The sequence below is a fragment of the Camarhynchus parvulus genome, chromosome 15 (assembly GCF_901933205.1).
Source record: "Camarhynchus parvulus chromosome 15, STF_HiC, whole genome shotgun sequence".
NCBI lineage: Eukaryota > Metazoa > Chordata > Aves > Passeriformes > Thraupidae > Camarhynchus > Camarhynchus parvulus.
The window spans coordinates 13,661,768-13,687,561 of record NC_044585.1 but is presented as its reverse complement, the minus strand read 5'-3'; the positions used below and the strand labels follow the sequence as shown (position 1 = coordinate 13,687,561).

The following is a 25,794-nucleotide window of genomic DNA, read 5'->3' as shown; positions in this document are numbered from 1 at the left end:
AGCTGGCAGCAGTGCAGCACTGGCAGCAATGCAGCACTAGCAGCCCTGCAGAGCTGGCTCAGCCCCTCCAAGGCAGCTCCTCCCTGTCCTGCCAGGAATTGCTCTGAGCCAGCCCAGCTGCCTCCTCAGCCGGGAAGGACTGGGAAGGACTCCGCTCCTCTTTTCCTGTCAGAAAGGGAGAATCCCTCCTCAGCAGCTGCACATTTCCTGCCAGAACAACCACCCCAACACCTGCTCTCCCGGTGGATAAGGACAGGTACAGCCCCTGGCTGGAAATGTCACTATCCACCAGGAGAGCAGCTCAGTGCCTGGGGGAGCAGCAGTGCAGAGGGAACACGCCCCAAATGTGCCATCTGCTCCTCTCTGAGTGTCAGTGCTCTGCCCTTCTGACTCAGTGGAGAATTCCTTACAGCAAGGATTTCACTTGTGTAACAGTGCCAAACTTTGCATTGATTTTAAAATCATGAGCTGGATTATTATTGTTGCTTTTTGCTTAATTGTGGTACATTCTGCAAGAGCCACAGTTTCAATTGTATTTTAGTCCAGTTCTCTCTCTCAAAGTCCATCCACTGAAAAATTCTATCTTTGTTCTGCAGATGTAGGCAAAATTCACTGGTTTTCCTCAATCAATATATAAATTAGCCAACACTTAACTTGCCATAAAAATTAATTGGCTCCACATTGATTTGCCTCTCTCAGGATAGCACCAATATTTGCGTACCAACGGGAATTGCTTCTTCCCTTGTTTTATTTTCTTATCAGCAATGATGTTAAACAAACCCCAGGTGTGGCCTGGCCAGGAACAAGAGAGAGAGAAGAGGAGGAGGTTGGGGTGAGCTTTCAGGCAAAATCCCAGTGCCTCATTAAAAGCTCAGTGAGAAGAGACAAGTGAGGGGCGGTTTGTGAACCAGGCTGAGTTTGGGGAGAAGGTCTGAGGTGCCTGCAGGGCAGCATCCCCAAATGCTGAGATGTTCCTGCAGCTCCTGCAGGACAGCCAGGAACAGGAGAGGGACCAGGAGAGCCAGGAACAGAGTGGGAGAGGGCACCAGGAACAGGAGAGGGACTGGGAGCAGCAGCTGCTGAAGGAAGGAGCTGATAATAATCGAGATGAGACCATGCTACAGGAAGGAAGGAGCTGGTAATCCAGAGGAGAAGCTGATAAAGGAAGAAACTGATGATAATGGAGAGGAGAAGCTGATAGAGGAAGGAGCTGATAATGGAGAGAAGATGCTAAAGGAAGAAAGGAGATATAATTGAGAGAAGCTGCTGAAGGAAGAGAGGAGCTGGTAATCCAGAGGAGAAGCTGCTGAAGGAAGGGGCTGATGACAATGGAGAGGAGAAGCTGCTAAAGGAAGGAGCTGATAATGGAGAGCAGAGGCTGCTGAAGCCTCCCTGGCAAAGGGAAGGGTCCCAGCAGGGTCCTGGTGGGAAGCACTCGCTGCACAAAGGGGGAGAGCAGAGGCAGCTCCTCAGCAAGAGGAGGGGAGCAGCTCTTTGAGGAGTCAGTGTGAGAACATGGCAGGAAAGATGAGCACCTCTCAGTTCCCCAAGCACTGTGCTTGTTAAAATGGACCACCACTGAGATGGAACAATGCTAAATTAGTCCTCACTTGCAGTATCTCAGTAAAACATGCCTCTTTTTCCCAGAACCAAACAATTCTTCAAAGTGGCACTGCCCCAAACTATATTTGAGGGAAGAGCAGCTGCATTAAGAATTCCCAATTTGCATCTAATCTTCACGAGAGGATTCTCACAGAGGGTGCAGCAGCCAGGAGCTCATAACTCTCCGAACTGCAGCTGCACATGTTCCTCTTCTGCAAAGAGCAATGAGAAAATGAAGCCCTGGAGAGAACTCCAAGTGCTTGAAATGAGTGCACAAGAAGTTTTCTTCCAGATGTGAGGCAGTTTTCTCTGGAGTGCCAGCCAGGAGTGAGGGATCACAGAGCAGCACCCAGGCTGTGAGTGCTGCCCTCCTGTGCCACCTCCTCATTGTCCCTGCACTTCTGGGCCCTCCTTGTACCAGACATGCCTGGATTTACACCCTGCTGCTGCTCCTACAGCTGAAAGTTGCCTGAAACACAAGAACTTACAGCTACAAAATTAGAGGAACAGCAGATTTGTCTTTCCAAACAAGCTGGTGGATAAAACCAGCACTGGGAGATAAAAGGAACAATGGGAAGGATTCCACAGATTGATGAATGGAAAAAGATATTTGCTTTTACAAATAAACTTTAGGTTTGCTGATGAACAAAATTAGACATTGAAAGATGAAAGAAACAATGGGGAAGAAAAATCCCTAAATTCCGTAAGAATTAAAAATGAAAAGGGAGGGTTTTACATTAGAGGGAAATCTTTGGGATCAGGTGTTTCGGGAGGTCTGAACCTCTGAAGTACCTCAGAAATGGGGAAAGAGAGAAGGGAAATGTGGTTGGGAAATTGGGATAAAAAGGAGGCTGAGTCCTCCAAAAATGTGAGAGATCCCAGGGGAATGCCCCATGGCCTCTCCCTTTACTGGAATAAAGAAAAAAGGACTCCTCTGTCTCCTTTTTTCACATAAACCTCTGGCGTTGGTGGATTAATTTTCCTAACAAAAACGTGTGTTACATCAGCTACACTGTGTCAGACTGGAGCTTCAGCCTGGGCAGAGGCCAAGGCTGATGCTGTGCAGCCTGCGCTGTGCAGCCATGTGGGTCCTACAAAACACTGGTGCTGTTTGACACAATTTCCTCCTCTGCTGCCTCCTCTGACTTTTTCCAGAGCACATTGTGCTGCATTTCAGCTCTGACATTCATTCCTTCTGAATTTCTACCCTGTGCTGTAATCTCTTGGATCACAGCAGTGAAATGTTAGTGCTTCCCCAGTTGTTCCTGCTATGGAAAACATCTTGCTGGAAACAGGATTTTTTTCAGATAATAATTTTACAGAATGTGCTGTTGCCTCACTACAAAACATCTGGGCAGGTCAGCACTGAGCTGCCTGCAGCCCCAAACCCCCTCAGTCTCCACATCCTCCCCAGGCCCTGGAGGTGGTTCCGGGGATTTCTGTGAGTTTCTGTGCCCTGGACACAGTAATTCACTGAGCTGGGGAAGAGCAGAGCATCACCACTTTTTACATCTGACAAAAAAATGTCTGTCTGTCCCTGAAGCGTTCCTGAATAACAACTGACCTTTGCAATTTAGTGTATCTTTAAATTAAATTAAATTGTCTCTTAGAGGACTTAATTCAGGCTGGTGAAAAAGAGCAATGAAATATATTCAGTGTTCACAGAGGCTGTGCTGCAATTACAGCCAATCCCCCCTGGCAGAGCCCAGCCTGCTCCCCCTGGCCCATGAATTAACCTGAATTAACCTGAATTAACAGGTTTTTATTAGCTCTGAGGTGAGTTCTGAGCCCCACAGCCCAGCCCTGCCCCACGCTGCTCTCTGCCAAGGGAAGCACTGACACAGCACTGACAGATATTCCCTGTACCCTTCCCTAATTAATTAATTAGTCCCCATTTGGAATACCTCGTGTTTTAAAATGTGGCTGGGAAATTGGGATAAAAGGAGGCTGCATCCTCCAAAAATTGGAGAGACCCCAGGGGAATGCCCCATGGCCTCTCCTCTATTCAAATAAAGCCAAAAAGGATTCCTCTGCCTCCTTTTTGGACATAAACCTCTGGTGTTTGGGGATTAGTTTTCCTAACACCATTCATCACTCGCCCTCCTCAGGGGCTCTGCTGCCTGGAGCAAGGAGAGATGCCTGACAAATGCAGCATTCCTGTCTGTGTCCCAGAAAAGCAAAAACCACAGGTTCATCCAAGAGCCTGCCAGCGAATCGTCGCCTCTGCAGCACGGGGAGAACCTGGGCAAGCAGCAAAGCGCATTTTGGAAATGTCTGTGCAAAACTCACTCTTCACAAATGCCCACCTCTGAGAGGCCTCTGGGGACATTTGGGAGCTCTCAGTTTGGAAAATGTCAGCAAAACAGCACATTTCACTCCTGGGCCTCGGGGATCCTCCCTGCTGCTGCTCCAGCCTTACCAAAAGCCCAACAGAAAGAAGATAAACCCGCTTGAAAATAGCTTTAAAAGGAAAATATGATAAAATATTCAGGAGAACATCTAAGAGATGTATTCTAGGAAATGCTTAAGAATTTAAATCTTTCCTTGCTGCTCCCATTCACGGCTGTAAGTGGGTCAGAGATGCTGCACTGCCTCCTCTCAGCACCTCAGAGCCTGAACTCCTCCATTCCACTGACACCAAACCACCAAACCCCCTCAGTCATCTCAGTGTGGACCAGGATCAAAAAGCAAAAACCACAGGGGTATTGTTGTTACTGAGCATCCCAGCGGGAAGGGAAAGCAGCATTTCACCCCAGTGTGCTGCAGGCTGCACAAACACACCAGAGCACACAGACAAGGGGCTGGAGCTGCCTGGGCACCCAGCAGCCTTTGGCAGTGAGGAAAAAGGAACCACAGTGCAGGGGAAAACAGAAATGTGGCAGCCACAAACGGCAACTGAACTGCTGCTAAAAATGCCCACAAAAATCACGGGAGAAGCACAAAGGAACGGTGCCAGGCACAGAAACTCTGCACAGCCCAGAGCAGCAGCTCCATCTCACTTACCAGGGTGTGGCTGAGCTGGATGGTGATGAGGGGAGAGCCTGACAGGTTGTAGGACAGCTGGGGCAGAGGCTCCACCTTGATGGAGATGAGGAAACTGCTGGCTGAGATCAGGGAGCCCCGGTAGGCAGCAGCTCCAGCAATCCTTGGGAAGAAGCAAACATGATGAGGAACAAGAATAACCACTGGTTTTTAGTTCATACGTAACAGCAGAGGAGCACAGACCCTCCTGGTTCCCTTCAAGTTCCTTCAGGGCAGCCAAAGGTCCCACAGCACCAGAGGCCATCACCTGTGAAGTTTGGGAACAGCTCTGGACACGGGACTGACAGCAAAGCTCCTCCTTCACCCTGCTCCTCCTTGCAGAGGTTCTCAAGCCTTGCTGGAAGTGTGTGAGGGAATTAGGGAGAATCCTAAGGAGGGATCCAAACAATTCCCTGAAAGAGAGGAGGAAACTTGCAGGGGCTGGCTGGTCAAACAGATAACTCAGTGTGTGAGACACACAGACAAAATGCACAAAATAAATGCAGGAATGTATTTAGAGGTGATTTGGAGCTTTACCTTGAAAATTAGATGATGTCCAGTTAGATTTGTTGGAGGGAAAGACAGGTCACAACACACACAGTTGAACTGGACTAAACAGCTGATTAGACTGGAAATGAATTTATTCTAAGGGGAAGTCATTTTGCAGTACATAAGAGCCCTTATTTTAAGGTAAAACTTACGAGTTTGGCATTTTCACACATTTAGGAGTAGCTGAGATCCATTTGGTTTCAGAGTAGACTTCCTTACCCTCTCAGTAACAAACTGCAGGATTAAATAAATGACTGCTGTCATCTGTCCCTTGAGCAGTGGATTAATGGGTTTTACCAGAGAAATGTGAGCCTGGCTGAATTAACCACCAGCCTGGGTTCCCAAACACAGCCCACCTGGAAAGGGCCAGAAACAAATGAAAAACCACCTTGTTTGCACCCACCACCTGTCTGCAGTGGTTTCTTATTTTTATTTCAGAAAAACCCCAAAAACCTCACGTCAGAGGCTGAAATAACTGCACTCAGCTCCTTGGCACAGAACAGAACTCATTTAGCACAACCCCTCAGTTCTGACCTCAAAAACCCCATCAGCATCAGAGATTACTTCTGCTCCCAGAAACCTGCATGGAATGGGACTTGTTCATCTGAGGCAGAATTTGCTACTCTGATAACAACAAATTCCAGTTTAGGCAAGGACTTGTGGAGTTAAGCTCATTATCCAACAGTTTGAGGTTCCTCCTACCCAGATTAAGAGCACAGATGCTTTTCCCACACCCTTCCTCTGCTTGTTTTCCCTTCAGGCGAATTTTGGAGTGTGACAAACCCTCACCAGCAGCAGGCAGTGGAGTTTCTGCAAAGCCTTTCCTCACCCTGGCCCTGGTGTCAGCCCCCCATTTACACAAACTGCCCTGAGCAGCAGGATGGGCTCAGAACATTGCTGGGCTTCATCTTCTCTGGGTGAAGAATCAAAAGCTGCTCCCCTTGGAAACGGGTATTTATGGAGCCTGAAAATAGTTCTGTGTCTGTGCAGCACAAAAGCTCCAAGAGTTTTGGTTTTCCACCACAAGTAAAGAAGGTTGGGTTTCAAATTACAGGTGTTGAAGTAGCCCAGTGGTAGAAGGAAAACAAAAGAAATTCTCTAAAACAAACTATTTTGAGAAAAAAATTATTCTACTGAAAAGTAAGCAAAAAAGTTATAACAGTAGAGCACAAAAAATGAAAAGCAAGCAAAAGAGAAGTGCATACTTATTTTTAAAACATCTTTGAGTACCTGGGGTTTGGTTCCACAGAGGAAGAATTGCTAAGGCAGCATTCCCTGAATTATTACCTTTTTGGATGCTGGTTTGGGCAGACCTGCGTCTACAGGTTTAAGGACATGATCTCGTAGTACATGACATACTGCAAGCATTTCAGTTTGAGTGAATTGTAGAAATCTAGGAAACATTCTTTGCCAGTGACTTTGTGGTTTTTTACCATTGTGACAGGGCAGAGCCTTGATTCTGAAAATGAGTGCTGAAATCAAACCCAGCTCGGGGGAACAGGAAAGGATCTCCAGGCTGTCCTGCCCCCCAGATTTCAGGGAATGCACCCCAAGATTACAGATCTTTTGCTGTACCACAGCCCCAGGACCTGACAGTGCATTAGAACACAGAGCTCTGACATGCAGCATCTTTAAGAAACTTTGACCTGAGCCAGGATCACTGTAATTCTCTTTGTCCCTTTGAAAAACTGAGATTATATCTTTTTAGCATAACAAATTGCATTGATCCTCCTCTTTGGAAAACATAGGCTGTCATAAGTTATTGTCTCAATTTCTTCATATGAGTACAAAATATTGCAGAGTGGAGGCAGAGCTGCCTTAGAGCCACCTGTGTGAGCTGAGTGTCCTGCTGAGAGAGCAGGGCAGGCAACAGCACAGCCTGTACTCACTGGGAAATGCCCTTTAGGGATGGCTGAGGGGTTACCTGAGTGTGATCAGCCTGGATTGGCACCTGGAGCGGCCAGGCACTCACCTGGTGTCCTCGGGGTTGATGTTGTTAAAGAAGTGATGCATGTTGTGGTACAGCAGGCCCACGATGGTGATGCAGCCTGTGGAGAGGGAACAGGGAGAGGGAGCAGGGTTAGTGCTCAGGGCAGGGTTATTCCTTAGAACAGGGTTATTGCCTCAGAACAGGGTTATTGCTCAGAACAGGGTTATTGCTCAGAACAGGGTTATTGCTCAGAACAGGGTTATTCCTTAGAACAGGGTTATTGCTCAGAACAGGGTTATTGCTCAGAACAGGGAGAGGGAACGGGGTTAGCACTCAGAACAGGGTAATTCCTTAGAACAGGGTCATTGCTCAGAACAGGGTTATTGCTCAGGGCAGCAGTGCCAAGCAGAAGCACCCTTCCAGGGCTGCAGCCCTTGTTCACTGAGAGCCCTGCCTTGCACAGCCCTGATCTGTGGTGGTGTTCACAGGGTCCCAGGATGAGGGAAGAGACGAGGATCTGACTCCATGTTTCAGAAGGCTGATTTATTATTTTATGATATATATTATATTAAAACTATACTAAAAGAATAGAAGAAAGGATTTCATCAGAAGGCTAGCTAAGAATAGAAAAAGAAGAAATGATAACAAAGGCTTGTGGCTCGGACTCTCTGAGCCAGCTGTGATTGGCCATTAATTAGAAACAACCACATGAGACCAATCACAGATGCACCTGTTGCATCCCACAGCAGCAGATAACCATTGTTTACATTTTGTTCCTGAGGCCTCTCAGCTTCTGAGGAGGAAAACTCCCAAGGAAAGGATTTTCCATGAAAGATGTGTGCGACACTGCCCACCTTGGCTTGGGAGGGCTCTGCTGGCTCTGCCCAGTGACAAGGCGTGACACACTGCACAGCACAGACAGCACAGGTGAAACAGAGATAGACATGTCTGTGCTGCACGGCTGCACCTCCAAAACCAGCTGCTAATTACTCAGTGTCAATTAAAACACGCGCAGGACACAGCAGAGCCCCCCTGGCAGCCCCCATGGGCTCCAGACACCCCAGCACAGCCGGGCTGGAGCTGAGCAAACCCAAACCACCAGCCCCAGTGCTGCTTGCTGCCCACATTCCAGGTAATTCACTGCACTCAGAGACACATGTGTGCTCTCTCAGAGTGAGCCACACAGGTGTCTTTTACTGTCCCTTTTGTCAGGTTCCAAGTATTTCTAGAGCCAGCTGTTTAAGGTGAAATGACAGATTTTTTTTAGGTTAGCTCATCTGGACAGTGTAGAAGCATGGCCTGAAGGCTGAAATTGCTCAGAAGTGAGCTTCAGCTGGAAAAGAATAAAACATTTAATGCCCTGGATCATTTCAGGATACAAAGCACGACAATGTTCTGGAAAATCAAAGAAAACCTGTATGGTGAGGAGCTACAGAAGTGGGAAAGGGAAAAACTCCTCTCACATGCTATTTTTGGCATTCCAAGTTGGTTTGCAATTACAGTTATTCAAACCTGGGAGGACTTGCAGTCTCCAGCCAGAGCCCCTGCCAGTGCAAAGAAACAAAGCTGCCACCCCCAATCAGGCAGGCAGGTCAGTAATTAGCAGAGAACTTTATGGAGGAGGGACCCACCCTCCCTCTCCAGAGGTGACTTCCGAAAAGCCTCCGGGTCGGCAAATTCTGTGGGTTGGAATTTAGGGCACACAAGTCACGTTTTCAAAGATTTGAGAATGGAAGTAGAGGCTTTTGTAAATGGGTTCCTTCAACCTCTGAGTAAAGCACAGATAATTAACTCAACATTCTATTTTAGAGTCATGACTAAAGGTGCAGATTTTAGCCATGCTTCTTTTGGGGATTTTTAAAATTTTTGCATAGGTATGGATTTCTGAGTTCTGCCTTTTTGCCGTGAGTGTAGTCTGAATCTTCATTCTGTTCCTGTAGCTGCTATTGCTTAAACCTGTAATTTTACTGTTTAATTTTAGACAAAAGACCAATTTTGCATGAAGGGATAGGTAATACCTGACCTGACATCCTAGAATTTCTTAAAAATAACCAGTTCAGATAATTAAAAAGAATAATTATGAAATTGTGGCTTCTCTGATGTAAAAATGTGTCAGAATTAAATGGCTTCAATCTCTGTAGCTCAGCCCCATTATTCAGTATTAATCCAATTAGCATGAAAACTCCACCACATTAATTGCTCGTTAGCCTGACAGGAGCACTGCTGCTTCCTCAGGCTCAGTGCAATCCACAGGGATTAGATCAATTACCTGGGAAAATAGAGTGAACCAAAAGCTGTTCTACAGCAAAATCATTTTTGGACACCCAGTGCACACGGGTCCAGTTCTCTCTTTAATCTCTTCCTTACCTTTTCCATGGAAAGCTTCACTGGGGATGGAGATGTAGCTCTGCCCGCGGGATGGGAATCGATAGTGGGACACATTCAGGCTCTGAGGGTGCATTTTGACCACAGCATAATCTGTGGGATAGCCCAGACAGAAACATCAGCACACCCACAGCCCCTGCACCCCCTGACTGCTTAACCTGCCCTCCCTGAGCTGCTGCAGCCATTTCAATAACACTGTATTTAAACCCCAGGGCAGGCTCAGAGCAGCAGCAGCACTCCTGCCCTGCAGGCACTGAGCCCTGCACCTGAGACCCCAGTGTGTGAGAGATGCTCAGTTATTCACCCCTCAGAGGGGGCTCAACAAGGCAAAGCAGGCAGCCAGAGCAGATTAAACACTTCTGACACCTGCAGCATCCACAGATGCAGATCAAATTAAGACGCTAACCTGCAGTAAAATAAAATTCTCCAAAAAGGTCAAAACTATTTCTATCATTTTCAATCTCTTGCAAAACCCTTGCAAAGATGAAGGTTTTGTAGCACCCAAACCTCTGGGGGCTGCATATGAGCTCTTTCCTTTAACTCTGTTTAACTCCATTAGCACAGCATTACTGAACCCTTCACACATAACTATAATTCTGAATTCCTCCCCAAACAACCCCGGGAAAGCCCAAGCACAGCCAGAGCCCACCACCTCCAGGGACAAATAAAACTCAGTCTGGCATTGCTCAGAGGGATGAGGAGCTGTGCCCTGTGCTGGCAAGGAGAGCTCAGGCCCAGGGGTTCAGGAAAGAGGAGTAGCTGTGCCAGCAGTGCAGCCCCACCAGCTGTGCCAGCCCCAGCAGGAGCAGCTGTGTCAGCTGTGCCAGCCCCACCAGCTGTGCCAGCTGTGCAGCCCCACCAGCTGTGCAGCCCCACCAGGAGCAGCAGTGCAGCCCCGCCAGCTGTGCCAGCCCCAGCAGGAGCAGCAGTGCCAGCTGTGCCAGCTGTGCCAGCCCCAGCAGGAGCAGCAGTGCAGCCCCACCAGCTGTGCCAGCTGTGCCAGCCCCCCCACCAGGTGCAGCCCCAAATTTCTTGAGCACCAGCTGTGCCAGCCCACCGCCCCCAGGGGCGAGCAGCCCCCGCGAGTGTCAGCCAGGCAGCGCGAGTTCCCCTCCAGGTGCAGGGACAGGTGAGCCAGCACCGTGTCGATGGTGTGGATCAGGCTGCTGAGCAGCGGCCGCCAGCAGGGCTGCTGTCAGCTGTATATGACAGACAGCGCCACAGCAGGGACAGACTGACAGACACGGGTGTGAGCAGGGACTCAGCACAGCCCCTGGGGGTCCCTGCCCAGGCCAGGGGATCCCACCCTCCCTGGAAAGGTCTCACCCAAACCAAGGCCACCCAGAGTGTCATTCCCAAAATGCTGCTTATGGAGCAGCCAAAGGAGAGCTGCCCCACAGCCAGCTGCACTCATCATTGAGCAGGATGGAGTGTAATTCAAAAAATGCTGTTTGTATTCTGTTTGCAGCCAAAGGAGAGCTGCCCCACAGCCAGCTCTGCTCAGCAGGATGGGGCCAGGAGCTGGGCAGAATTGTTTCTGACAATATCTAAAGAGTGGTACCAGGTCTTTCTCGGAGCACAAGCTGAGACACTGCAGTTCAGCCTTTCTTTCATCTTTACTCAAATGCTCCTCAGTAGGAAAGCAACTTTAACCCTCCAGGCTGAAACTCAAATCATGAAATCTCAGAGTTAATGCATGTTTCAGTGAAAAGGAAACCTGTTTTATCTGAAATCCATTTACACCACAGATGAGCAAGGATCTGACACTGAGAACTTAAATCAATTAGACATCCTTTGGTCTCAAAAGCATTTTAGGCTTCAATGAGACCTCCCTGTGCTTTAGCTTCTCCTTCTCTCAGTTTAAAAGCTCTATCTTCTCAAATCTCTGTTTTCTTAAGATTCAAGCAAAAACCAGGAAATTTCTGGATTCACCCTGCAAGTATTTTATCAGTGACAGATGATAAAATAAGTCATGGTGCCAAAAAGGGAAGCAACAGTGACAATCATTTCTGTTACCATCATGTGGATTTGTGCATCTGAGGGAAATCACCAATCTGGGCCCATTTCTCTTACCTCTGGTCCATCAATCCAGTCAGACAGCAACAGGAAGTCTTCAATAGCTTTCAAAAATGCCTGAAAGACAAATAAAACTCGATTAGTTATTGATCAGCTACATCTCCTGGCAGGGCAGACCTCTGCCAGGATTGTCTCAGGTTCGTGTTAGGATGCCAAGCCCACTTCCATTGCAGCCACAGCTCCATCTCTGCCTGCCAGCACCCTCAGCATGCTCTGTGTCCCTTCCAGAGTGACAATGATTTCAGTGGCAGCCCCAGCACCGTGCAGCTGCCCGGGTGCAGCCCCACAGCTGAGCTAACCCCGGGGCTGAGGCTGAAGGAATTATTCTCCTGTTTTACCTAAGCTCATGTGGCATCTGCAAAGTCACAGAGGCTTGGAAGGGACCTCAGAACTGATCTCATTCCACCCTGCCCAGCCTGCCCTGGGTCACTGCAGGCTGGGCAGGCTCAGTCCCAGCAGGGCCGGGGACTCCTGCTGGCATGGAAGGGGAAAAGGGAGCACACAAAACTGCGCTGAAAATTAAAAAGGAAAACCCACGTTTCCAGCTTAAACTCAGCCATTCAAAAGCCCTCAGAGAATGATTATAGTGAAGTTCCACAGTGAGATGTGGAAGACACCACACAACAAACCCAAGTCAGACGTGTCAGAAGCGATTCATTACAACGTGTGTCAGTAATCAGAGAGTTTATTGCACATCACTTAAATCAAATTTCCTGGTGCTGTGAGGCGTACACAGTCAGGCAGAGATAACTGCACAGAAAATCTCACGCAGGCTCGGTGCCTGTCTCTCAGAATTAGCTGCAGACAATGCAGAGCCTCACATCAATCAGGCAAATGACAGGGCTGCTGTGTATGATCAGACTCTTGTATTTGTGTCCCAAAATAGCTCTGCTAAAGATAATCACGGCCACATTTCTGCCTGCAAATCGCTGTGGTGGCACACAGAGCAGCCCCAGACAGGGACTGCAGAGATGTGGGGAGCAGGTACGGGCAGGATGCTGCTCCCTCTGCAGCCACAGCCCACGGAAATATTGCGGGAAAACAAAGGAAACAGCGAATTAAAGCTTTTCAGAAGGGCTTTTGCTACATATTACACTGTGATCCGTGAAATCCAAGCTTTAGAATTTGCAAATGCTAAGCTTTTAAGGCAGTCTCTCAGTCGCTGTCCCTGTGTTTTTCAGAAGGTTTATTTGTGTTTTTTGTCTGAGTAAAGCGCCCTTGTCACTCTGGGATTACCCTCAGGCTTAGGGGAACAATCAGCAGCAGGGCCAGAGCTGATTTCTGCAATAACGGCTCAGCAGCTGCTGAAATCAGGGAATTGGATGCCCATCACTTTGCAGCACTCTGTTGTAACTTTGTGTTGGCTATGTTATAACTTTATGTTAGTGCCCATCACTTTCTAGCACTCTTGTAACTTTATGTTTGCTATGTTATAACTTTATGTTAGCGCCCATCACTCTCCAGCACTCTGTTATAACTTTATGTTAGCGGGACACAGCCCCTGTTCTCAGCTCACACTGCAGAAAACACCTGCTTGCCTTTCCCCCTCTGTGGAATGGATAAAACAAATTCCTTGAGCCCATTTCAGAGGGGACAGGGACTCCACCATCTCCCTGGGCAGGCTGTCCCAGTGCTTGAAACCCTTTCAGAGAGGGATTTTCCCTCAAAGCCAGCTGAAGTCTCCCCTGGCACCACCTGAGGCCATTTGCTCTTGTCCTTGATGTTTGGGAGAGGAGACCCAGCCCCTCAGTGCCTTCCTCGCTCAGGATGGGTGCAAAGGCATACAGGAACATCTCCAGGGAGATTTCAGACATTCAGAGAGACATTTCAGCTCTGCCCAACTCCTGCTGCTCTTTGAGCAGCCGCTGCTCTTTTCACAGGGGGTGTCTGCAGTGAGCAGAGGCTTTCCAAGCTGCCCCGGACATGCCAGGCTCACCTGGGGGCTCACTGGGGCCCCACTCACCTGGGCCAGGCTCAGGGCCGTGTGCTGGGCCAGGGCTTGGCTGGGCAGGCTGGAGGACACGTTCTGCAGGTGGCCCAGCAGGGACAGGGCCGAGGGGGAGCTGCCTCTGCGCTGGCTCAGCGCCGCCAGGATGGGCTGGTAGGCGTCCGTGGGGAGCTGCAGCAGGGCAGAAACAGCACAGGATGGCCCAGGTTATCCATACTGCCCTCAGCAGGGACAGAAATCAGCACAGGATGGCCCAGGTTATCCATACTGCCCTCAGCAGGGACAGAAATCAGCACAGGATGGCCCAGGTTATCCATACTGCCCTCAGCAGGGACAGAAATCAGCACAGGATGGCCCAGGTTATCCATACTGCCCTCAGCAGGGACAGAAACCAGCACAGGATGGCCCAGGTTATCTGTATGGGCCCAGCAGGGACAGAAATCAGCACAGGATGGCCCAGGTTATCTGTATGGGCCCAGCAGGGACAGAAATCAGCACAGGATGGCCCAGGTTATCCATACTGCCCTCAGCAGGGACAGAAATCAGCACAGGATGGCCCAGGTTATCTATATGGGCCCAGCAGGGACAGAAATCAGCACAGGATAGCCTAAACTATCCATACTGCCCCCAGCAGGGACAGAAATCAGCACAGGATGGCCCAGGTTATCTGTATGGGCCCAGCAGGGACAGAAATCAGCACAGAATATCCCAGATTATCCATACTGCCCCCAGCAGGGACAGAAATCAGCACAGGATGGCCCAGGTTATCTGTATGGGCCCAGCAGGGACAGAAATCAGCACAGGATGGCCCAGGTTATCCATACTGCCCCCAGCAGGGACAGAAATCAGCACAGGATGGCCCAAATGATCCATACTGCCCCCAGCAGGGACACAGCACAGAATATCCCAGATTATCTGTATGGGCCCAAGGAGAGAAGGAAAAAGGAAAATTATCAAAATGGTTTTAGCCTCCTATGTTTTTAAAGTTAATAGCAATACTTCAGAAGTTGCTACTTTTTTTCATTATTTAATATAGTAAATATTTTACTTAGCAGGGAATTTCCTTTGTGTTCCCACCTTCCCACAGTGGCTAAAACTTCTGCCCATGCGTGTCCAAAAGCATTTATAATTGAGGCATGGAAATAAGTGCCATTAACAGAAATCAGGCAGGGAGGAGGGCGTGTAACTCTGATTTATGCACACTCTGCCATTATGGGAAAGAGTCTGAGCTCTGTCCTACCACAGGGCTCGTCGTGGTTGTCATCACAGACCAGGGGAGGGTTGAAGAGAGCAGGACTTGCACACCTGGGGAAATACAAACACAAATGGGGCTGTTAAAAATCTGGGTTTATATATCAGACACATAATTTTATATATAAATTCCCACCTCAGGCTGGATCAGTTCCAACTGAAAGCAACAGATTTCTGTGGATTTTATTTATTTCCAGTACTGTAGCCACGCAGCCTTCTTTAAAAAATATAATTTTCTGATTCTCTCATCAGTTTTATTCCATCATCTTATTACAGATGAGCACTGCAGTAGTTGAAGTCTTACACACTTAAATCTTGGTTTGCAAACAGGAAATTTCAAGTGTTATATCTCAATAAAAAAGGTCAGTGGTACAGCTACAACACTGAGATCCATCTTTCTCCTCCAGCTCCTTCCCCAACACTTACAGAAATTCTTGAGGGTTTGGGGTTATTTTAAATCTGCCTTATCAGAAACAGGTAATGATCTGTGGGCAGTTCTGACAATGTCGTGGAAGATCCTGTTTTATTTCTGTGTGTGAGACAAACTGGGACTGTTGGGACACTGGATAAAGGAGGGTCAGGCCCCAGCTCCCATCCCCAGCTGCTGGAGCTGACTCAGATCTCGAGGCTGAACTGTCCCAGGGCCAAATAAAATCACACCCACAGGGGAAAGCTCAGAAAGCACAGATTTTCTGATGGGGAAAAGCCTTTCTGAATATCTGAGAAACATTCAAAGCCAGTGGAAATACTCCCAGTGCTTGCAGCAAAACTGAGGAACCCTCACGTGGAAGAGCAGGGGTAGAAATGGTGCTGAAAATGACCAAATGAGCATGGCAGAAATGATTTGTCAAGAGAGAGAGAATAAACTTGATTCTGGATGGCTTTTAGCTGCTCCATTTAAAAAACATTGATTCCTTTCTGTGATAAGGGATTTATTAGTCATTTGTGATAGAGAAATCAAATTTTCTTCTAACCTACATCTGACCAAGAGTTATTATTTGCCAGGGGTGTGGAATCTCAGTGCAATCCAACATTAGCTGCATCCACAGGACTCATTTCCCTCACAGATCAAAAAGGAACATGAACATTCACTCAATTAAAAACCAGGCTGTCCTATTTCCTTATGTCAAAGCACATTACCCTGCTTCAACCCTGCTAGAAATCCCCCAAAATCAATAAATAGATATCACAACCTTTCTACCTACGTTCATTACTATTGTAATACCCATTACCCTCTGAGAATATTCTAATGTCATACATTAAGTGGGAAATTTTATAAAATCCAATCAGCCTATTGGATTTTATACAATTTAAATTTAAACTATTATTTTAATAATAATATATTAAATTATTATCAAGTATATTATTTTAAAGAGAAAAGCCAAAAATTAAATTGCCACATCTCCCAAGTGCTCCAAAACACCAGATCACATTAAAACAGTGTTGGCTTGGACTTCTTCTATCTAATTAAAAAAATATATACCTGGCATCCCTTTACATTTGAATTCCCAAGCCCCTGGAAAATACACATCCAGCTTCCCTTTCAATTAAGAGGCATACATTTGTTTCTCACAGCATTCTGCTAGTTCCACATGACACTGAAAAACCTGTGGAACTAGGAGTTTAGGAGAAAAACCCATCAACAGAGCAATTAATGCCATGGAAATTGCAGGAAAGTCACAGGTGCTCACGGCGTGAACACCTCAAGGCACAAATCAAGGAGTTTGGGATGCAGCCTCCTGCAAATCAGCAGGGATTAAAGGTGGGATGCAGGCAGAATTCTGCACAGCTCTGGAAAAATCTGGATTGAGCAGAATTGGAGGGGCCAGCAGGGTTTTAGAAGGGAGCTCCCAGCACTGATGTGCAGAATCAGATTTGGGGCCCAGAGACCCCCCAGCACAGCCCAGAGGGAAGGAGAGGGAGCAGAGCCCTGCACAGTAATTTATTCCCTGGAAGGACCTTCCCAGTCTGTCAGAGGGCAGTGCTGGGAGCCCGCAGGGGTCCAGGGGCTAAAAAGGGGTTAAAAAGAGCTCTCCCTGTGTTTATTTAAGCCATCCCTCCCTGGCAGTGGGACAGGGCTCACATATTGATGAATTGGGGCAATTTGAAAAGCTGCTGCTCTGGGGTTTGGCAGCAGAACATTCTTGTGGAGCTGCATTAATCACAGAGGGTGATTAATGGCAGCTGGAGCTGGACAGTGTTATAGTAACCCTCCATTGTTGTCAAAGATACAGCAGCCAAATGCAAAAGCATTTTTTCCACCATGACCAGAGCATTATAAACTTTTTAAAGATTGAATACTATGAAAAGTGAATAGCTGTTTCTCAGAGGTGCCCTGCCCAGCAGCCCCCAGCCTGGCCCCAGCCCCACTCACCCACAGTGGTAGTGAAGCACTGGCGCACCTTGCGCGAGCTGATCTTTGCTTGTGGCCTTTTTACAATTGTATTTTAATTGTGGAATAAATCATATTAATCAAATTGGCTAATTCATTGATAACACAAACTATGAAAAGCGAGCAGCCGTTTCTCAGAGGTGTCAGGCACACCCAGCCCTGCCCAACCTGGCCCCACTCACCCACGGCAGCAGTGAAGCACCGGCGCACCTCGCACAATCTGATCTTTGCTTGTGGCCTTTTTACAATTGTATTTTAATTGTGGAATAAATTCTCTCTACTAATTCATTTATAACACAAACTATGAAAAGTGAGCAGCCATTTCTCAGAGGTGCCCTGCCCAGCCTGGCCCCAGCCCCACTCACCCACGGCAGCAGTGAAGCACTGGTGCACCTCACATGGGCTCAGCTCCCATCTGATCGTTGCTTGTGGCCTTTTTACAATTGTATTTTAATTGTGGAATAAATTCTTATCAATCAAATTGGCTAATTTATTGATAACACAAACTATGAAAAGTGAGCAGCCGTTTCTCAGAGGTGTCAGGCACACCCAGCCCTGCCCAGCCTGACCCCAGCCCCACTCACCCACAGCAGCAGTGAAGCACTGGCGCACCTCACACGGGCTCAGTGCCGAGCTGATCTTTGCTTGTGGCCTTTTTACGATTGATTAATAAGGAGAATTTATTCAGTATTGAAATACAAACTGGCTAATTCGTTGATAACACAAACTATGAAAAGCGAGCAGCCGTTTCTCAGCGGTGTCAGGCACACCCTGCCCCACTCACCCACGGCGGCAGTGAAGTACTGGCGCACCTCGCGCGGGCTCAGCGCCCTCTCCCAGATCACAAACTCGTCGAAGGCGCCGCTGACGGAGCGCGGGGCCGCTCCCTCCGTGCCCAGCAGGTCAGGGCTGGCGTCCCCATAGTCATAGAACACCTTCCCCTCGGGGTCCGTGGTGCTCAGCGTGCCGTTCACGTACACCTTCAGGCCTTCCCTCGACCGCCAGGTGAACAGCACGTGTGTCCAGTAGGGACCTGCAAGGCAGCAGAGGCTCAGCAGGGCTGGGGGCAGCTCCAGAGCCCCATCCAGAGCTGGGTCCAGCAGAGGCTCAGCAGGGCTGGGGGCAGCTCCATCCAGAGCTCCCTGTTGGACTCTCCCTGCCATGGAGCTGCCAGGAGGGCCAATGGTGAGCCACGGAATGCTGGTGCTGTGCCCATGAATCCTCGCCCCTCTGGGAAAGCCCATGCCTGGCAGGATGCCCTCAGCCTTGCCTGAACCTGGGCTCACTGCAGCTCCGTGAATTCCCCCTGCTGAGTGCTGCTGGCCGCGATCTGAGGGCTCTTCACTCCTGCCTCAAACTCAGCCCAGAGAGAGCAGCACAAGGACTGCAAGAGCTGGAGAACAAGCACATAAACCACTCTAAAGTTCTCACTGTTCCCTTCTGATGCTTGAGAGGCAGAAAACACAATATTCATTTTCACTTGGACTGGATAATCCACAAATATGTGAATTATTCTTGCCATTTGCAGCTTTTCTCTTAAAAGAAGATTTCTGAACTGATTCATTAAGGTTTATGAAACTGCTACCGTGAGTCCTATTTTAACAATGTACAGGCAGCCAAATTAGGGCCAGAAAATATTTATGGAATGCCATTAGCATTACTGGAAGACCAGCATTTGTTCCAGTCAGTAGATATTAGTGGTCCCCAGCAAGGCACAGTTTAGACAGAAGCAGTGAGATAATGTGATATACCAAAATGTTTATTAATGCTATGGCTTGGCACAGGAAGCCTGGCACTCAACAGAAACAGAATCATGAAGGCACCACAGAGCAGTCAGAGTTTCCAAATAAAGGCTGAATTCAGCAGAGAGCAGCTCTGGGGTGCCCTGGGAGCTGCCAGGGATGAATCTGCATTCTTTGCTCCTGTTCCCATGCAGACATGCAAGAACCACAGCAGTCAATGAGGACTCACTCTAGACACCTCTGCCAGCTGGGCCCAAGGGCTGCTGGCCATGGCAAGTGTTCTATTATACACCACTGCCTTCCTCGTGCATCTTATCCCTCCCTCCCCACACCAGGAGAGCTCTCCAGCACAGAGGCCTGTAGCTGGTTTTGTACATCCCCTTCTCTTTCCTCGAGTTGTGCTCTTCTCACCACCTCTGTCTGCAGGAATAAAGCAAAATGCAACAAAGAAATTGGGTTTTTTTTAATATATAAACTTTACCTGGTGGGCTGAAGCTTGCTTTCCACTTCATCATGGCATTGCCCCGGGTGTAGAACTCCACGGAGCCCTCGCCTTCGTTGGAGCAGATTTTGAAACCACTGGAGATCACCCGGCCACCAGAGGCAGGGAGAAGCTTGGCCTGCTGGTCCTGGGTCTTCCAGAAGAAGGAAAATGTTACCCCTGAGGAAAGGGAGAGGAGCCTTGAATGAAAAAACCGAGCGCAATTGAAAATTTCCAGTGTGCAGAACACAGGCAGTGGGAATGCCTTTGAGCGCAGATCATCTGCTGCCATCAACCAGGACAGCATTTCCAAAATCAACAAAGCTCCAGTTCTAATTTAACTTGCAGTTAGAAAAGACTAAATTTTCAGCAATCAACACTCAATTGTCTTAGAAGTCAACAAAGTGTCAAGCTTCATTTTTAGATTTCATTCCAAGGAGGAAAGAAACAATGATTATTGAATAACATAATTTGGCAGCAAAAGAAAAGTCAATCACAATGAATGAGTGTCTCACCTTCGGGCCCACAAGCCTCTGGATTACTGATGCAGGAATTTCTGTAGCTCCCAAAGAAGAGAAAGGTGACTCCTTTCTTTTCAGTCACGTAAATCCCTTTGTTCACCATCCCTTCTACAATATCTAGAGCAAAACCAAATCCAGTTTAACATTCACACAAAGGAAAGCTTCCTGGAAACATGATTTTAACAGCCTGCTACAGCTCAGATGTTTTTCTGGGTCCAACTGTATGGCTTTGTCACTTTCTGTGTTTGTTTTCCTTTTCAGAGTTTTTGTTCCAGCTTGCCAGTTTTGTGTGTTCCATTTCTTTGTTTCTATTTGTCAGTGGTTTGTTGTATTTTTAAAGACCGCACAGACACCTCTTTTATTTCAAGTTTGTAAATATTACAGTCATACCCACTCAGCTCTGTGGTTAACTAAGACTGACAGGACCTATACACCCAAAAATGATTATTTTAGAGTAATCTGAGTAAACTTTGTGCTTTGCAGAGTTTGGAACGCCAGACCCTTCCTAGAGGTGTCTTGCCACGTTAGGCTGAGCTAGCAAATAAATTCTTTCACCAATTAAAATGTAACAAAATAGTGTTTCTTTTTTTCATTTTTTGAAAGGGCAAGCTGGTGATGAAAGTCCAGTTTTCACTGAGAAATACCTCAATGAAAGATCCCTGAAAGGTGCACTCAAAGGCAGAAACAGATCTCCTGTCAGACATCCTCTGCTGGGGTGTCCTTGGCCCTTGGAAAGGCAATTGCTTCGCCAATGGGGAAAATGAGGAATTTATCCAATGGGGAAAATGAGGAGTTTATCCAATGGGGAAAATGAGGAGTTTATCCAATGGGGAAAATGAGGAATTTATCCAATGAGGAATTTATCCAATGGGGATAATGAGGAGTTTATCCAATGGGGAAAATGAGGAATTTATCCAATGGGGAATTTATCCAATGGGGATAATGAGGAATTTGTTTGTGATTTCCTTGTGTCCCTCCCACAGAACAGCACTGGTGGCTCCTCTCCCACCAGCTGAAGCACAGGAATGCTCTCAGCACAGAGCCCTGGGGTTTGTTTGCTGCATTATGAACTCATCAAGGTCTGAGTGCAGCTGACAGACAATGATGGGAGCTGTTCTTGTTTGTCCTGGCTGATTTCAGCAACGCAGACAATGGGAAACCACAACCAAAGATCTCAACCAAAACCTCCTGCTGGGCTGAGATGCCTGCAGAGAGCAGAGAATGTTGGATTGCTGTTTCTGAGCAGACAAGGTCAGGTTTTGGTGAAGGATTTCTGTTCCCACCATTCTTGGATGGAATTTCTGCAAGGGCTGTGAGGGTCCAGAACCCTGGGTTTGGGACCCTTCTTCAGAATTTCTTATGGAAAAACATTGACAAGAGCTGCTCTGAGGGAGCTCCAGCATGAGAAACATTTTCCTTTCCTGAATGAATGCAGTGAATGCATGTTTCAATGTTCTTTTAGCTCATCCCAAATCCTCATTTAAATATCAGTTTTCAGGTATTTTCCCCTCTCTTTGAGGAAGAAACCATCAAGTCCCACCTCTAAGTAACAGATAAAATTTAGTTCCTTTAAAAATGTGTGTACTATGGGGTAAATCAGGCATTTCCAAGCTCTTCTCAAGGCACAAGGAATTATAAATTCCCTCTGCAGGGAAGTTCCCATAAGGTGACACATTTCTGTTCCCCCAGCACTTCCTTGCCATGGGTGTCACTCTGTAATGTTCAATATGAGCACACTTTATTATGTGAGCACTATGCAAATGGTCTGTAAAGCAGATAAGAGAGGCCTGGAAGGAATTAGGGTCATTTGAAGTTCATCATTAATAGAGTTCCCATTTGCCAGCATACTTTTACTGTTAGAGAATAAAAAAATAGTGGGTTTAGTATTGCAATATAAAAGTGTTACTATCTGAGCAGCCCAAGTGACAGCTTTACCATTCCCATCCTTCTCCCCAGGTCGAGTTTCTGACAGGTTGATGTGAGTTAATACCTAAGGCACAGTGGGCACCAGGTCACATTTCAATTGCACAAATGCAATTACTGAAATTAAGTGACTTTAAGCTGCTGTAGCTGCTTTCCAGTCTACCAGGTTCCTGCCTGGGAACTGGCAGTTTCTGTGTGTGGATGGTAAAAAAATTAATATGAGGACACATATAGAAATATTTGCTTCTCATTAGAAACAAACAAAAAAAACCAAAACAAACCATCATGTTAACCGAAGTTGTCGTGACTGACAACACCTCACTCCCAGGCTTTGCAAATCTGCTTGCGTTTGTCTTTCTTAACATGTCCTCTAAAACTATTATAAATCAGTTTAAAAGGGCTTCTTTTCCATTTCAGCCGTGAAAGACAAGAAAAAAATTAACCTGCTTATTCTCATATATTCCTCTGAAATGTCACCTCTGTTTCTTTTAAGCATAATAGAAATATTTTAGCTTTTGAAGGATCCCTGAGGCCCTTCCTCCTGTGGGATTCACGTGGGGATGCCTCTCCCAGAATCCCAGCAATGCAGGTAACATTGCAGGGCTGCTTTTCCAGAAATGTGTGACAGAAATAAATTAATAATAATAATAATAATAATAATAATAATAATAATAATAATAATAATAATAATAATAATAATAATCCTCTTTTACCACACGAGCACTTGAACCCAAACCCAGAGTTCACTCTGAATCCAAGGTTACAAGAACCATCCACGCCTGAGAAAAGCAGAACAAAAAACCAGAAATTCCTCACCTACAGTTGCAGAGAAGTTAGAGTAGGCAGAGTCATTGGTATTTACAAAGGTAGAGTTATGGGGAGGAAGCACAGTGAAGTTGTGGATTCTTAGAGCTGGGTGGAACAACAAAAGAAAACAGGCAAATGAGCAAACAATGAATGAACACCATCAGTAATGAACTGGCCAGTTCATATCTCTCACACAGCACAAATCACAGATCTGCTGATTGAGATTTGCCCGCTCAGGGAAAGGCAGAGCCACTGGAGGAAGGTTTCCCTCAGGTACTGAGCAGAAAGATCTGTAAAACCCAGCTGGAGATGGAAAAATGGGCCAGGCTCTGCTCATTTGTGCCCAGAGAGCAGATCAGAGCAATGGGCACAAATCAAAATACAAGAAACTCCAGCCAAACATCAGAAAACCTCCAACTTTTTTATGCCTCACCATAAGGTTTTTTTCCCTCTGATTTTGAAAATTTAACAGTATCTTGCACACTGTAATTGTTTACCCTGGGCAGGCAAATAAAGCCTGATGGAAAGCCCATGAAAGTAGATGGAGAGACATTGATTTGGCATTTAGACCAACTGAGCTCGCAGAACAAAAAGACAAATGCTCTTAGGAAAAGAAACACACAGACAAAAACCTCCAGATAAAAATGCAGGGCAATCAAGGGGCCAGATGAAAAACCTGAGCACGGCCACTTTCTTTCTATTTGCTGTATTTTGAGCTGATTGTTTCCTTTCAATTGCTGCTGGTGCTGAGATTTCAAAGCATTAATTTGCTGCCACACTCTCAGCACACGAATGCTTTGAGAGATATAAATCTGGCTTCACACACAATGACTTCAACAAATAAAATGGATTAACGTGACAGACAGATCATGGTGCTTCAAGGATTTAAGAGGAGAAACATGGAATGAAAATAATTGCATGATATGATGAGTGGAAAACAAGGCAGACTCTGCAATAAACAGAAGAGTTGTGTAATCAGAATGGAGCCCAAACCAAGCAAATTGTCACCTGGGGTAGATGACAACAATAAAGAACGCTTCTCTTGTATATCCAAGTGAACTATCAGGTAGATAAAACCTCTGCTGGAGGCAGCTGAAATGATATCTGTGCGTGATAAGGCACAATATAAACAAGTGGGAGGAATCTGAGCCATCCAGGGCAGCACTGCAGAGAATTCAGCACTGCAGAGACAAACACCTCTGGCTACCGAGGTCCCCTGCAAGTAACTGCAAGACAAAATCCACCCAATTTGTTCAGCAAAGTGCTGCAGCTGGCTCATTTATACATTTCTTTATCACCATGCTGTAATAGGAATCCAAAGAGATTGCTCCTGTGAGCCAGAACCTTTCCTGCAAATGAGGGTTGGCAGCACCAGGAACTTCATCTGTTCTGCTCTCTCTCTTCCAAGGCACTGAAATATTTCTGAATTTTGCTGAAGTAAAATTAAACTACATTTGAGAAACAATCTAACATCAATTGTCCTTTTCCAAGAGCGGTATTATATATATATATATAATTTTCAAAACAGCTTGGTTGCAATGTGCTTGCCAAGACAGTGCTAGATATGGAGCACCTCACTCTTTTTGAAACCACCTGGGGTCCAGGGTCAGAAAATTACTTTAACACACTTTAGAGAACCTATGTGGCAACTTCTGTAAGCCAAATTACTATTCTCTTGCAGTGAGTAGGAATGCTGCCATCAGCTCCTAATGGAAGCAGAATATTGCCTAGATCTATTTCTGGTCAGGCAATCCCATTCCTTTCAGAAATGTTGTGGAAAGAGGTCAAAGTTTAGGCTTAAAACACTTGAACGCCTCTCCAATGAAGGGATTTAGCTATTCATAGATCAGAGACTGATTTTGCCAGTTCTGGCAGAAGGTTTGGGGAGCGGGGGCGCTCTGGGGATGCCCAGCAGCACATCTGGAGCTGGCCAAGGTGTCAGCGGGGCAAAACCAGCTCCTGGGGGAGTGCTGGGGACCCTGAAACCCAGAGGGGAGAGCTCAGCTCATTCCTGGGGAGGGAGGGACACCCCACAGCTCTGGGGACCCTGAGGGGCTGCACCCCCACCCCTGGCAGCAGAAATGCCATTCCCTCTGGGTGCCACAGTCCCCACCCTGGCTCATCAGGGACAGCTTTGCCTCAGTAAATCTCTCCCCATTTCGCCCAGCTGGAAAAAGAATTTAACTTCTCTCAGCTCAGGCTGCAATAAGGAAACTCCCAAAGGCAGATAGGAATGAGCAAGAGGTGTCCAGATGAGAGCCTACACTTCTGCAGAGCTACATGAAGGTTCAGAAGTGCCTGAGGAGCTCGGGCACTGAACTCTCCCAAACCAAAGGAGAGCCCTGAGCGCGCTGGGCCATGCTGTGCATGCACCAAACCAGCCAGCAACAGTGTGATCTCAATGGCTCCTTGGGTCATAAACCTCTTCTCTTTATAACCTCAGCCGTGCACACCCAGCCCATAAAACCTCGGAGAATACTCCATAAAAATCAGAAATCACAAAGACAACACCATTTGGCTATCGGAGCCCTGCAAACACATTAGCTGGGGAAAAACCCCAACCTCTGAGCTACAGAACTCATCCCCTTTGCCATCTCTCAGCTCGGAGCTGAGGCACCGGGGCAGGCTTTGGTACCTCCGTTGGTGTCCCGGAACTCGTGGATTCCATCCACATCTTCCAGCGGCCAGTAGTGGGAGGCTGATGCCAGGACTTTGAACCCTTTCAAGAAACACAGGTTGGGAGATTATTAAATTAAAAGAGCAGCAAGGTGTGTAACGAGTCTCCACAGAAAATAACCATAAAAGAGGTCGAAAGGTTAAGTAAACCAAAATATTTTATGTAAATCAAGCGTGGCACACAAGCAAGGCCATAAATCAAAGCAGCAGAGTAGATTAAAGCCTTATCACTGATTAACCACTGCAGAAAACCTGCTCCTAAATCCCAGCTGATTTTCCTTCTAATTGCACCTGAAACATGTCACAATCTCTGGCTGAACCTCTGCTGGTGAATGTGGCAGCATCCACCGAAGCTGAGGAGTCACTGCAGAGCCATTCCAGACTTTCCTGAGGTTTGGAGCAGTGGGGACAGCCCAGAGCCCTGGAGCTGTGTCCTTGGCCTCTGTGGTTCATCCCACACCTTTCTTCACCTGGCAGATCGAACCCTTCG

General features: G+C 47.1%; 1 protein-coding gene across 1 annotated transcript in view; it reads right to left on the bottom strand.

The window, feature by feature from the left end:
- The window catches only part of ADGRD1 (adhesion G protein-coupled receptor D1), a 110,384-nt gene that overhangs the window by 81,958 nt on the left and 2,632 nt on the right, over positions 1-25,794 (bottom strand). Inside the window, exons 3-14 of the mRNA XM_030959144.1 lie at positions 25,264-25,347; positions 22,638-22,733; positions 19,893-20,015; positions 19,378-19,557; positions 17,939-18,187; positions 14,752-14,816; positions 13,527-13,682; positions 11,561-11,620; positions 10,629-10,686; positions 9,470-9,580; positions 7,145-7,220; positions 4,606-4,747 (exon numbers count right to left, since the gene is read on the bottom strand). Coding sequence (XP_030815004.1) covers positions 4,606-4,747; positions 7,145-7,220; positions 9,470-9,580; positions 10,629-10,686; positions 11,561-11,620; positions 13,527-13,682; positions 14,752-14,816; positions 17,939-18,187; positions 19,378-19,557; positions 19,893-20,015; positions 22,638-22,733; positions 25,264-25,347 — 1,400 coding nt within the window. The remainder of the gene's footprint in view (positions 1-4,605; positions 4,748-7,144; positions 7,221-9,469; positions 9,581-10,628; positions 10,687-11,560; positions 11,621-13,526; positions 13,683-14,751; positions 14,817-17,938; positions 18,188-19,377; positions 19,558-19,892; positions 20,016-22,637; positions 22,734-25,263; positions 25,348-25,794) is intronic.